Raw genomic sequence first — 13,873 nt, 5'->3', positions numbered from 1 at the left:
GTATTTTGACAGCAGTTCTCAAATTCAATTGTCTACTTAGTCTATTGATCCTAGTTTTGCATTATTAAATCAGAGGAAGAAATGCCTGCCATTTCTGATTTAAGTGCCTAAATAAAAAGTCACTTATTCAGAAGAGCACAGAACTACCTTAGCTAGCTGATGGTTTGTAATGCATAATTTGATATTTCTTCTTGACCAAGTGGCCAAGCTGGTTCCCTGTTTTCAGAGCAGAGGCCTAACCATGCAAATTCCCCACAAGCAAAGCTGTTGTTGCTGCTAACACTCTAAATTAAATAAATTACAAGTCCTTGCCATGTGCAAGACAAATAATCACAGCAGGGTTCAAGGTAATATACTCCTACTCACATTTTTTTGGATCAGGGGGTTCTCCAGGGGGAGCTTCCCCAAGTATGGGAAGCAGATATTGGGCTGCAGGGGCAGAAAAAAGTTGTTCCATAGGAATAGCTGCTTCCAAAGGCACCTGCTCAAAATAAATGTATCCTGTATAAATACCCCAACAGACTAGACAAAAAAATACAAACAAATTAAACAGAAAAAAATTTATAAGGTCAGTTAAAAATTATGGAATTATAATGTCTAATTCAAATGTTGTATTATTTATGTATTTTCTGAATCCTTGAAAATATATAATTACACTTTAAAAACTTCTGCAGTTTACAACACAGTAAAATCATCCAAACCTAACAGAAGGTATATGACACCTTTTAACAGAATATGGTGACATATCACAATTTATAAAATATTTTATCCATTTCAAGAAATAATAATTATTTGGAAATTAATACTGGTAGCATTTTCTGAATAAGTATTTTCCACTCAGAAGTTTAAATATCTCTTTCACATTGTTCAGAAGCCCTGACATTCACCTTTTAAAGAAAATAAACTTTTCTTGTTATCATTATCCAAGTTGTTTTAAATACAAGCAATTATTTGGAATATTACATTTGTTGGTTCAAAGAAGTTGCTTGAAAAAATAATAGTTTTGTTTTCATTTTATGAATGAGTCTACCCTCTGGGTACCTAATTTTCACTTTTAGTTGTATAAAATATTTTAAATACATCTCTATGGAGATTTTTTTACTTGAACTGCACTCACTGATTCTTGTTTTGATACAGGATCTTGTTTTGATTGAGGAACATCTGAAACTTGAGGCTGTTCTGCTTCATGCTCTAAAACTACCAAAAAAAAAAAAAATACATTTACCAGGAGACTCTAAAAAAATATTTATTTTCCTCCTAAACCAACATTCTTTTTAAGGTATTTATTTAGGTTTGAAAGAATAAAAGTTAGTATGCAATAAATATTTGTTTAACATGAAATCTAACGTTTTGAAACAAGCAAGAACTTAAGAGACTCTTGTCATGTCTTCTCTTGAGCTTTAAGTCAAGTGCAAGGCTCTCACTAACAAAAGAACCCTTTATTGGGAAAAAGGTTTTTAACCAAAATAATCATACAAAATATTTCAACAGAAGTAGAATGCACACGCTTGCACTGAATTAACCATTGTTTTTACTAGTGGACAAGACTACTTTCATAGTGGATTCCTCTATAAACAATTAAGTCCCACGGACATTGCTAAGTATTACTGTTTCCACTTTGGAAAAAAAAAAAAGAAAACAAATAAACCTACACAAACAAATTAAAAAACCGACGAACTAAAAGCTGTACACGACCCTCAAGGATTACTGAGTGACTCAGGCTAAGAAAAATAAAGGATCAAGACAAGGATATGAGAAAACCCACAGCTCCCACAGCGCAGAGCCTGGGACCCGAGCCCGGCTCAGCTCCAGCAGCGCGCTGAGTGAGGTTTGGGCACCGCCAATAAATCCATGGGTCTGCAGGCCCGGCTTCAACAACCGAGCTCCTGCAGCGCTGGAAAGGGGCACTGGAGCGCAAAACGCCCGCTCTGGGCGTTCGTGAGTGCTGAGGGAAGATATCCCCGCTGGGGGAGGCAGTGCAGTCTCAGACTCTGGGGCTCTGCTATCAGAATGCTGCCCTGAGAACAGTTTTGTATTAATTTAACGTCAATTTAACGTCCATTTAACCAGCAGTGGCACAGCCGGCTCTGCCTTCCCTCGCGGGGCACGCACAGAGCGCCAGGCCAGCACAGCCGGGCAGAGCGGGGCTGACAGAAGCTGCGGCAGGCCACGAGCAGAGCGCTGCCGGCGGCGTGGGGCGCTCGGCGGGGCGCGGCCCGCAGCGGTGCTGAGGGGAGCGGGCGGCCCCAGCCCGGGGCGGGCCGGCAGCGGGCACGGGCGGCCTGAGGGGCCCCGAGGGCCGGGGAGCGGCGCGGGGCCCGCCCGGGCGCTCGGAGCGGGGCCGGGCCGGTGTCCCACCTGCGCCCGGGCCGCCCGCCGCCATGGCCGCGTCCCGCGCGTTGCCCGGCAGCGGCTCCGGCCGCGCCCGCGCGGGGCGGGCACGGCGCGATCGCTTCCGGGGCGGCGGCGGCGCTGCACGTGGCCGCGGGAGGTGAGCACGGACCGGCACGGCACGGCACGGCACGGCCTGGCCGCCACAGGGACCGGCACGGCACGGCCCCGCCGCCACCGCATCCCGGGCCGGGCCCGGAGCGGGCAGACTCGGCTGACGGCGCGGGCGCGGTGGGCGCGGGGCTGAGCGGGGCCCGCACGGACAGCGAGACCCCCCGTGCCTCCCTGTGCTGGGCGGGGGCTCCCCGGGGTTTGACAGCGTGCCTCGGTGGTGGTGTAAACCGAGTGGGAATCATTGAGTTTATCAGTAAGTGGGTGCTAAAGGCTTCTGTGTTGTAACCAGTTCATTGGCGTAAGTGTCGTGAGAAAAGAAACGGAGAGCAAGGATAGGAAATCGCCCATAGAAGGAAATTGAGGGTAATGATTCCGGTGCCGTGGAAGGGTCGGGTGATGCTGAGCGGGCAGTAAAGCGGTGTGAAGTTCTGTGCTAAGTGAAAAGTCACAGGTACCTGGAAAACTACTCTGTATACACATGGATATGTTTTTCCCTTTAGAAAAGATATTTTGAGGGTAGGTATTTCTGTGGAAACCTTGTGCTCTGGTGCTGCAAAACAGACAAATAGAATCTTATAAACTAAGATAAGGTACACTAAACAACATGATAAAAATAATCACCCTAGTAAACAGTATTTTCTGTATGTGTCTGTATGTCAGTATGTTCTGCTTCCCATCATGGAAGGCAGACTGAAATTAGAAAGAATGTTAGGGACAATGGGAAATCAGGAATGGTTTCAGAATAAAGGAAGACCAAGTAGATTGGGACTTGTATCATCTCTTTGAAGCAGTTCGCTAATAGCTTCATTTCCTTTTTTAGAATGATAAGAAAGAAAAAGAGAAAAGAAATTAGTGAGGAGCCTATTCAGAAAAAGAAAAAGGTGAAGACTAGCGTTAAAATTGAGGAAGATGTTCAAGCTGTCAGTGAAACTGAGGACAATGGTCATTTCAAGAAAAAGACGAAGACAAAGAAAAAGGAAAATTTAAAATATGAATGCTTACACAAATGGCAACCAAAGAATAATAAGAAAAAGAAGAAGAAAGTTGGCTCTGAATTACTCAGAGAAGGTAATTTAGAAAGCTTTGTGAATAGAAAAGGTCATTTGGATTTACAACTTCAAGAAGAATCAGAGAAACAAATTAAAATAATCAAAAAGAAGAAAAAAAAAGTCCAGTGTCATTTCTCCTTGGAGAATAATGAGAGTAGTGATGTGGAGCTTTCAAATCATCGCACAGATGGTACTAAAAAAAATGAATTATCTTTTAAAAAAAAGAGAAAGAATACTGCTTCAGATTTGGAATTGGATGGTGAGGTAACAAAGAAAAAAAAGAAGAAACGCAGTTTTTTGTTAGAGGACATCCAGGACAGTGAACAAAGGCAATCTGCAAAAGTTGGTAAAAACCCCCACAAATGCACTTCACATGAAGCAGTTTCTATGGGTGAGGACTATGACACAGAAAATGCCCAGAATGGTGAGGAGAGTTATGTGAGAAGAAAGAAGAAAAAGAAAGGTAAATCTGATTACTTTTTACCACTGGCAGTAAATGAGGACTACATGCATCGAGTTCCTGGTAGCCCTACTGCATTAAGTGACTTCAGAAAAAGGAAGAAAGATAATTCCTGGGAATTTACATTGACAAGCAGAGAGGAAGAGGACAAAATTAAGAACTTTGGGCGTATCAAAGAGATGAAGAAGAAGAAAAAAAAAGCTGTTTCTTCCTCAGCCTATGAAGATAAGCAAGACTGCAGTCACTGCATTCCTGATAAGCATCTCCCAGCACAGCAAGAAGTTGAGCTTGAGGAAGAAGAGCTGTCTGGAAAGAAACACAGGAAGAATTTAAAGGATAATAATGAAGTCAGTAAGAAGAAAAAGAAGAAGATTAAGAAAAAGGAAAAGGAAAAGGAAACAACATACTCAGAAGTTTCTTTAAACAATGACAGTGCTTCTGAAAGCCAAAAAACACTTCTACAAAGCCATAAGAAGAAAGAGAGTGAAATGGAGCGAGCTCAGTGTGTTACAGGGGACACTGCAGATGGGGCATTATGCAGTAGTAATCCTGTACTCTGTGACAGAAAAAGGAAAAAAAGAGAAAAAGTACCACCACAGGACTTAGCTGAAGAACCAGGTTCAAAAGCAGTTGCAAGAGAGATGAAGACAGAATCGCCATGGAGTGAGTCAGGGGTAAGTTGCAGAGAGGAGAGTAGCTTTGCTCCCTCCTGCTGAGGAGCTGGAAGCCTTTGGGGCAGAAGCTTTGCAGGCTGCTCTGCCTGTGGGTAACACTGAGGGCCCCACTGGGTGTGGGGATCAGGATCAGCTGATCCATTTCAGCAGGTCCTAGTTCAGTTCCCAGGACATTCTGGGCTGGAAGGGACCACGGGGATCATCACATCCAGCTCATAAATGAAGGGCCCATACAGGGATCAAAGCCCAGCTGAGCTGATCTGTAGGGAAGCACTGATGCCTGCTGCTGTCACCATGCAGTGCTGCAGTTGTGAAAATGTAAATATTACCACTAGCAGCAAGTATTGGCCCCAAAATAAAGTGGGGTTGTACAGTCGTAAATGCTCAGTCGCTCTGAGCAAAGTGAAAACATTCCTCATCACACAGGAGTTGAATTCCATGTCATTTACCCTGAGCAGTGGTAACCTGGCAGCATGAGTTCATCTGTTTGTTGGACTTTCCTCAAGCTTTGCTGCTGTCATTGCTGGAGTTAGGTAATATTAGAAACAAAGGGAAAAGTTAGCCAAAACCTGTTCACTAATTCCAACAAAACAGAGAAAAAAAATCTTAGGAATCCTAGGTGTAGACTGGACCAAGAGCATTGAAATACAAATTCTGATAGAAAAATACTAAAGACCTAAACACACAGTTTTAATTAAAACAATAAATCTATGCAAAAAAATAAATAGATGTAAGAACTGTGTGAATTGTAACTGAGGATAACTGGGATTGTATCCTGACTGACTGGTAAAGGAAATCCCATCCAAGAGTCTTGCAGTACTTGCCATTTCTGAGGTAAAATTATCATGGGGAGGAACTGATGAAATATTTGACATACAGACTTTTTTCTTTATATAAATGAATATATATAATATTTCATATCAAATATTTTAAAGCTAAGGGTGCCAAAAGTTAGTACCTACATGCCCAGCTTCTGTTGTCATCATTGGAAATTCAGATGTTAGACGCTCAGAAAATCAAGAGGTATCTATTGTATTTTTAGCTGCTTAAACTTAATTTTGAAAACGGCACATTGCAAGTTACTAGGAGGTTGTTTTTATTCCTGTAGATAATAGGAAGCTGCACTCCAGTTGCTTGCTATCAAGAATTTTGAATGCTTGGCTTATTTAAATTTCAAGCACTAGTTAAGAAAGTATCACAGAAGAATTTTGCAAGTTAAGGGTAGACCATAATGTGAGCTGCTTTTCACTTCATTTGCTTTGTCATGCACTCAGATGCAGTTACCTCAAGTTCTATGGAAACCTGGTGTCTAGTGCTAATAATTAAATCTAGATTCATGTGGAGACCCAGATACAGGCTTTTTTCACAGGGGCTTGTGAGGGGAGTGTGTATGCTTATCAGTCATGAGGTGAGCAGATGTTTGGGGCTTTCAAGGTGGATTTCTCCTTTTGACCTTTCAAAGGACAAGGTGGTTTTATTGCTAGATATATTTTCTAATTAAATTGCATTGCCTTTTTGAGATTGTCAGACATTATTTGGATTTTGCAGCTGCTTACATTGTGTGGAGGCAAGATAAGCCCTACAATGACATGTAAACTTCCATGACCAGTTAATATGGAAACCACAGCAAATACCTTGCAAACTGTTGAGAAGAAGGGAGTAGAGTGATGCATGTTTTGTTCCTCTTTCCCATAGGCAGCTCCTTTAATAATATCAAACTACTCAAAAGAAAACCTGAATATTGAGAGGTCTGTGTTAGTCAGCTCTAGCAAGTTCTAGTTCCTGCCAGGCCAAAAGACACTGCACCAATAAATGGCTGATAATGTGCTCTTGCATTTAACTGTGCCAAGTCCTGAAATGTTTTCATCTACAGCATGTCACATGCTCTGCATACCTTGAAAAACCTTCTGTTGGGCTTGCCCTGCAAGTAAAAGAGCAAATTTTAAAAATGTGGAGTGACACCCATTTAGTGATTGGTGTTTTTCTCGTTGGATCCCATTGCAAACAGCTCAGGCAGTGAGGAGTGAGGACTCTTTTTACTGCTTTGATGCTGTTTGCCAGCAGACAGCATAACCCTACCACATGTGAATGTGCTCCTTTTCCCTGAAGTTGGAGGGAGCTTGGCACACCTCCATGGGGTACTTTTTTCCACTCAGTAACCCTCAGCATGTCAGCACTGTGCTGGGAATGAGCTGGGATGGGGGTGCTCCCTCCTTCCAGCTAAAAAGAAAAAATATGCTGCAGTTGTTTGCAGAGTCCTGTCAGGACAGTTTACCTGCTTGTTTTAATATATCTGAAAAGACAGTACCAGGCCATCTAGAAGTAAATTGGGGGTTGTTTTTGGCTTCTTCTGTTCTTCCAAGAGCATGAGCTGTCCTTCCTGCAGACAGTGTTCTCGCATTTTTAATAGTGCATGTACTTGTGTGTGTGTGAAAGCAGTGTTTAAAAGGTAGCTTCAGAAAATGAGGTAAATCACTGATAGCTTTTAATATAACTAAAGCCTCAAAAAAGTAACAGGAGGTTCTGCTGACAGAAGTATGTTACAAATCTTTTCCTTGTCGTTTCCCTGGCTGTTTCATGCTTGGTTTATTATGTTAGCCGTATCAATAGATCTTCTCTATGGCCACTTTTTCCAGGCTGGTCTAAAGCTTATGGCTCTCATTTACCACTATCCTGGACTTAATACTTACCCTGCTGTACTGGCTGCCCAAAAAGCTTCTCCTCATTACAGATTTGGAAGAGAAAGGCTGGGAGCAGTGGTTTAGGCACGCCAGTCACTGGGAGCTAAAGCTGCAGAAGGGCTGCGCTTCGTAGAGATGTGATCAGGGTGTAGTTGTGTGTGGACTCTCAGATTTACCTCCTGCCATCCAGCACATCCATTCCTTCTGGGGCTGCTCTGTCTCTTCCATCAGCTCCTGTTCCTTGCTCTCAAAGGTGGAATGCTGTGCTGCTGGCTGCCATTGTAGGGGACAGTTCAGGTATGAGTCCTTCCTGTCCCTGTGCTCCTTCCACACTGGGAGCTCCCTGGGCACCGTCATCCACAGGGGAGCACAGTGCAGCTGCCTCTTGGTTGGCTTTTGTTTATTGTTTCAGAGAGACCTTTATTTATTTTAACTCCAACTTCCAACTTTTTTTTAACTTTCACTGTCTCTGTGCCTTTCTTCAAGTATAAATTTAAGCTTTTACAAAATGGTTTAATTTGAAATTACTCTGCCTGCAGACATTAGTGTGCGTGCCAGTGTTGTTGGCAGGTTCCTATTAAATGTGTAAATCTAAAAATCATTTATCTTGATTAAAGAAGAAAATCTCTGTGAGGTTTTTCCATAGGAATACACAGATTTAATTGGCATTTTCATCTTAGAGCTGACTATTTCTTCTTGCCCCTGAATAATACTACTGATTGTTTACTGTTTTAACTACTTTTGTGGTAAGAGCTATGTAAATTCCAATTAACCAGAATGTATAAAAATAATCATACAAGCTTTTTCCTGTTCTACAGGAACATCTAGATGACTGTGTAATTATTGTGCAGGAAAAGAAAGGAAACTGTGATGAAATTAACATAGACAAGGTATGCTTTGTCCTAACTGGGTAAGATCTAAAGCAAGTCAGCATTTAACATATGCATAGGAATTGATACCAAAAAAACTGCTTTGTTGCTTATCTGTACCTAGATTTCCCCAAATAAAGCTCTGCTTAAAATGTGCTTTATGAGTGGGTTAAGTCCAAAATGTACAGTCAATGTCAGAAGTTACTTACTAAGTTAAAGGCACATTTCTTTGTGCCTCTCATCAGTGTTGGCAGTTAGAAAATTAGACTTACCTGATACAGAAACCACTCATTTAACATACACTAAAAAATTACAGTTCTCATGTTGAATGTGTGAAAGGATCCCATGCACCTTTTAATTATCCTTGCAAAATTCTGAAAATAACTAATTATTTTGGTTTTCTCTTATTATTTCATTTTGAATTAATTGTCATTTAACACATGGGACACAGTCTAATGCTGCATGTGGAATTTTTCTGCACACTAGGTGAGGCGGCAGGCCCTGCAAGAAGAAATAGACAGAGAATCTGGCAAAACCAAGGCTCTCAGTTCCAAAGTGGGACAGGTAATGTATGAGTTTAGACCTCAACCTGATGGAAATACTGCCTGTAAAAAGCACTGTGCTCTTTTTTGTATGGTGCTCATGTACAACAGTGTTCCTTCTGACTGCGGATTTCAGGTCATGCTATAGAAAAGTTGGTCCAATGCCAAGAATCTGAGAGCTGAGCAGTGAACTCCTTGCCATTGCACAGTGTTCCAATTCCCATCATCAGTCCTCAAAAGCAACATTTTTCTCTGGTTCCTCTGGAGAATGGGCCATCAAAAATTGCTACAGAAGCATTTTCTGCTTACTGTGAAATACAAGTAATTTTTGGGTTATAGATGCAGCAGTCACTGAAGTGTATCTGATTTCTTACCTGCAAGGCTTTGCACACATTCAGCAACAGGGACACACCTGGAAAGGTAAAGGGAGTGGCAAATGTTAACACACGTGTGATATGTAGAGTCAGTCCTCTCATGGCTTCTGCATCTTCCCTCCACCTCTTTGGAAGATGATTCCTGATTCTTTGCTTTTGCATCCTGCTCAGCCTGGCTCCTGACAGATTCACAGTAAGGTACTGGAAACTTGCTGCAGTGTTTAGCCAAGGGTAAGAAGATTGAGGTGGAAAGAAAGCTTTGCTAGTAATTCAGGCTTCTGTTGTTTTACAGGACTGCCAGAATGCCTAGAAAGCTGGAATATGCCTTAAAAAATGCCAAAAACAACTTCTGTAGATCTAACATAGTGGGAGGGAGTCTGCATAGCTCTGGAACTACAACTGTCTAATAGACTCTGAAGTCATTGAGAAAAATGACATCCTTGGCAGGAGATCTCAGTTCTTTGGCACTGATCTGTCTCTGTTTAGTAGTATGCAGAAGAATAGAAGCTGTGAAAACTTAATTCATCAGCTCCACAAAATGAGCTGGAAATGCTTCAGCAAAAGCTGGCTGTAGTGCCTGCCAGCAGCTCACTTAAAAACAGAGTTTTGACAAGCCATAATTATATTTGCATCTGTGCAGACGTCTCCCATTGCAAAGGGAGGAATTATATTTATCTGTCTTGTGAGTATCTGGATGTGTGCATGTATCTGTGTCACAGACTGGGCTTGTGCAGCAACTTGCAAGGTCGAAAGGCTGAACTATTATGGGTAGCTTTCTTTCAATAGCAGGTATTCTGGCCTGTGATAGTGAATGATACTCCAGCCTTGCATTTTTTAATTTTACAGTTGTGTAGCATGCTGTGTGTCATGTTGGCTGTGTGCTGGAGAATGACTGTTTGATGCAAGCTGCAACTGTTCTGTTGGAAGGATTTCAGGCTGACATAAGCATATCACTGAATTCACTTTTTTTTTTTCCTTTGATGTAGCCAGCTCAGTCTGTTTAATTAATAATTGGACATTCTGCCATTTAGTATCATGCCCAATTTTAAAGAAAAAATTCTGAGTAAATCCTGCCAAAAGCATTTATAAGTGACTGCAAAGCTATAGCTCAGGAGTCAAATACACTTGAATAATGAAGCCTGTTCTTAAGTAAGCCAAAAGTTCATGAACTCTGTAAATCCTACAGTGTATCTGGGTTTTCCACAAACAGCTGAAATCTCATTTTGGCTGGATATTGTCTCTTCAGAAAGGGGCCAGAATCTACAGATAGAAGAAAAATCTTGAAGGGGTGAAGTAGTTCAGAGAGTACAGTTAAATGCAAGTACAGTAAATACAAAGAGCACAGCAAACTGCAAGGGAGGGAAGGCTTTAAGAGAACTAGAATTAGTCCTGTTGGATAGGGGAGGCCCTCTGGTTTTGCACCCTTGCAATATTAGTTGTAATTAGTAGGATTAGAATGCTTAAATTTAAAAGTGGGATGAGAATTACTTAAAGCTTGTAAGCCAGATTGAACAGTGTCCACAACTAACATAACACTGCTGAAAACAGCAGCTCCCTAACTCGGAAGTGGAAGAATGAAAAGATAACCCTACAAAGTGACAGTAGAAGAGGATTAAGGCTGACAGTTTTCTTAGAATAGGAGATGCTGTCTGGCTGTTGGAGCAGAGAGGGAGCAGAAAGCCAAGATTGCTAAGGACAGAGGGGAAGGAGAGTCTCAAAGCTCATTAACCCCTGGCTCCAGGTGAAATGGCTGAAATGCTGATGAAGGTGCACTCAGGCAGAGTTGGGTCAGTCTTTTACCAGATCCCTGGAGAGGCACTGCCCATGGAATAACACTTCCCAGCTCTGCCCCCCTGTCAGGCAGGCCCCCCCTGTTTGTGTTCTGTTCTCATGGTACCCAGCCAGAAATGATCTTCCTTGGTCTTGGTAGTTTTAAATTTTAGTGTTAACTTTGTTTTGCCTTACAGGATACGAAGCTTGGACAGTGGAGTACAGCTACTTTTAAAAGTTCTGAGCAACAAATGAAGTTTTTTAGACTGATGGGTGGCTTTAAAAAAGGTTCTGTGCCTATCCAAAGTCCCTCAGCAAATACAAACAAACCAAACATGGCTCTGAACCAGGAAGGGCAGGAGAAGTTACAGCAGGCTCTGAAGATGGAGTTTGATAAAGCAATGGACTTGAAGCAACGCAGAGGAATTGGTCTTGGATTTCAGCCTAAAGCCAACAAAAAAGTATATATAGACAAATATGCATCTAGATCCATAAAATTTGAAGATTAAAACTCAGAAGTAATAAAGACGTGAAATTTATTTTTGCCTTCTACATCTCTTTACTTGAAATAAAATAACAAAATGCTGAAGAAATTTCATTTATGAAGTACTTGAACAACTGCATGTACCAGTGGAGCTAGGTCCTCACTTCATCCAAACAGTAAGTTTTTCAAACCTTTATCATGTTCTTCAAGGCAAGAGACAGCCTGCTTCAAAGATTGAAGATGTGTGCCATGCCTGCAATTAGTTGAAATTCAGTAGTATTTTTTTTAAATGCTGATTTAATAAACTTATTTTTTCTATATCATAAGTGATTCAAAAGGATTTCATTGTTTTATAAAATCTTCACATTTTTTACACAGTGGTACAAAATGATGGTGCTTTACTTTGAAGACACAGTACTGGTGTGCCCTCAAATTTGATGAGGGCAGACTTTTAACTGAGAAAGTAATTCTTAAAAATCTAACATCTTCCTTATAATAAGACAGCATTGAAGATCTCTGTATTTGAACTATGCTTTGACAGTTGGATTTTCAATCAGCAGCTGTTATCTAAAAATGAAAGTATAAGCATTTTGGAGATTAGCACAAACAGAACTACCTTTCTTTAAGACAGCTTCACTTTTCCACAAGAGTTTTCTGCAATGGACTGCTGTACCTGAAAGCATCTGCCTCCAGCAGAAAACACACTTAACAAAACAGCACTTGGTTCTGATGCATTTTGGGCAGCTCTGGAGAGGAAGTGAAAATTCTGCTGAGACTCCACTTAAGGGGTTGCCATGAATCCATTCCTGTATCTGGGAAGAGGAAGCGCTCTTCCTGCAGGGTCTAAACTTCTTGGAGAAAACCTCCTCCTTTAAGGTGTCATTTAAGCCACCACTACCTCAGCATGATGCTGATTTGCATCAGTGCTCTCAGTGTTCAGCACCAGCTTCCACCAGCCCTTCTAGGTTTTGGCTCTTGTTTTACTGAAATTCAGGTAGTTAATGTTCTGTTTTCTCTTCTGGTTTGAAACAAATGCTGAATTCAAGCCCTCAGCTGCAAGGAGTAAAAAAAAAAAATACTGAGCAAAATTAGTAATAGATGTAAGGTCTTAACATGGTTCCTTACCATGGGGCAGAACGGATGAGAGAGATTTTATTAGCAATAGTAACAGTACATGTAACTGAATTCCAGAAGGGTAAGGTGATAGATTTGTATACACAAACACCCCCAGAACACACAGATGAGCTGCAAATTGTTTTATTCAGTGATAGTGCTCTTTGCAAATATAGAGGACTTGGCATAATTTCCATTTTCCTTTCCAACACTTAAAGATTCCTTCTACTTTACAAAACATCACTGGACTAAAATGCAAACATAAACATGTCTATGTAAATGTATTGTAGAAATTAGAACGGTAACACCTCAACCATTTTTCTCTGCTACTGGAGCCAGTCAGACAAATGCTGGCAGCATCCCAAAGCAGAGGCACAACTTAGTCTGACTGTTCTATGGAAATGCTGCTTTCTGCAGAGGAGAATGACTGTTCTGCAAGAGGGATGAAGTTTTGAGGCTGTGAACTCATTTGTACAGACTATCTTCCTTTTTTGTTAAAATTACAACAGATCTCAAAAGGCTTTTGCAACCATAGAGGCTCAAGATACTGCTTACTGAATGTAAATCAGCATTTAAAATAACAATACTATGGTAAAACTGGATACAGAAACTCAGGTTAAATTATTGCACTCAGAACAGTTTTACCTTTGCTGTGCCCAAGTAAATTTGTCTCAGTAAGGAAAATAAAAATACACTGAACTCCTGCAGTGAAAATGTAAATCAGTGATTTCTGGCCTTGGTTCCATGCTCCCTTGTGCAGGTGACTCCTTGGAAGAGGCACTCATCAGGTCCTGGACTGCAGAGGAAGCCGGAGGGCCAAGTCTGTGAAATGACTCATTTCAGGTTGTTTGCTTCTCCTCTTGATGTACTCTAGGGTTTTCACCTAGATTTGAAAAGAAAGGTATTTGGAGATGTTCAGTGTCTTATTTCACAGCCGTCAGTTCATCTTTGTGAAGGTGTTTTATCATGCTCATTATCATGTGTATGTTTCTTACAGGCTCTCAAATGCCACTTTACAAGCTTTCACCAGGCAGTTCCTCCACAAAATAAAAATGCAGCATTTCTCTTCAAGCTAGTTTTCTGTACTGAACAAAAAGTTAAGAACAATCAACACTTTCAGATTTCTTAATGCCTGTCATACTATTAAAATTCTAGAAAGATGCAGACCACTTGAAATAAGAAAAGCTGCTTGTTCATTAAGAAGCATTTAGAAGAATAACTTGCTGGGGTTTTAAAATAACTTGATTTTTTTTAAGTTAGCTTGTAAAGAGATGAGGTTTATTCAGATCAAGAAAATGTTACCTTTTCCCAAATAAAGAGTGGAAAAAGATATTAAAAACTAAAACCTCTCT

General features: G+C 41.1%; 3 protein-coding genes across 6 annotated transcripts in view; 1 reads left to right on the top strand and 2 right to left on the bottom strand.

Annotated features, from left to right (window-relative positions):
• IQCK (IQ motif containing K) overlaps positions 1 to 2,386 on the bottom strand; it is a 37,174-nt gene extending 34,788 nt beyond the window's left edge. The window contains exons 1-3 of the mRNA XM_021539797.3: positions 2,359 to 2,386; positions 1,118 to 1,197; positions 367 to 481 (exon numbers count right to left, since the gene is read on the bottom strand). Coding sequence (XP_021395472.2) covers positions 367 to 481; positions 1,118 to 1,197; positions 2,359 to 2,383 — 220 coding nt within the window. The 5' untranslated portion in view covers positions 2,384 to 2,386. The remainder of the gene's footprint in view (positions 1 to 366; positions 482 to 1,117; positions 1,198 to 2,358) is intronic.
• A 40-nt stretch (positions 2,387 to 2,426) lies between these two features.
• KNOP1 (lysine rich nucleolar protein 1) lies at positions 2,427 to 13,866 on the top strand. 4 transcript variants are annotated; one of them, XR_004148911.2, is made up of 6 exons: positions 2,427 to 2,491; positions 3,326 to 4,688; positions 8,188 to 8,259; positions 8,725 to 8,802; positions 11,122 to 11,584; positions 13,282 to 13,866. XR_004148911.2 is itself a non-coding variant. In XM_021539856.3 (5 exons), the coding sequence occupies exons 2-5, from the start codon at positions 3,327 to 3,329 to the stop codon at positions 11,431 to 11,433; spliced, it is 1,824 nt and encodes a 607-aa protein (XP_021395531.3). In that variant the 5' UTR covers positions 2,427 to 2,491; position 3,326; the 3' UTR covers positions 11,434 to 13,866. The 4 variants fall into 4 exon arrangements, 3 of the variants coding, with proteins under 3 accessions (XP_021395531.3, XP_031361988.2, XP_077642985.1); XM_021539856.3 differs by having other exon boundaries at positions 11,122 to 13,866; XM_031506128.2 differs by lacking the exon at positions 2,427 to 2,491 and adding an exon at positions 2,499 to 2,758 and having other exon boundaries at positions 11,122 to 13,866.
• Positions 12,650 to 13,873, bottom strand: part of VPS35L (VPS35 endosomal protein sorting factor like) — a 44,094-nt gene continuing 42,870 nt past the window's right edge. Inside the window, exon 31 of the mRNA XM_021539798.3 lies at positions 12,650 to 13,404. Within this exon, the coding sequence (XP_021395473.2) occupies positions 13,306 to 13,404 (99 nt within the window). The 3' untranslated portion in view covers positions 12,650 to 13,305. The remainder of the gene's footprint in view (positions 13,405 to 13,873) is intronic.

This window comes from Lonchura striata, chromosome 16 (genome assembly GCF_046129695.1).
Source record: "Lonchura striata isolate bLonStr1 chromosome 16, bLonStr1.mat, whole genome shotgun sequence".
NCBI classification, from domain to species: Eukaryota; Metazoa; Chordata; class Aves; order Passeriformes; family Estrildidae; genus Lonchura; species Lonchura striata.
This window is presented reverse-complemented; position numbering and strand designations above follow the sequence as displayed.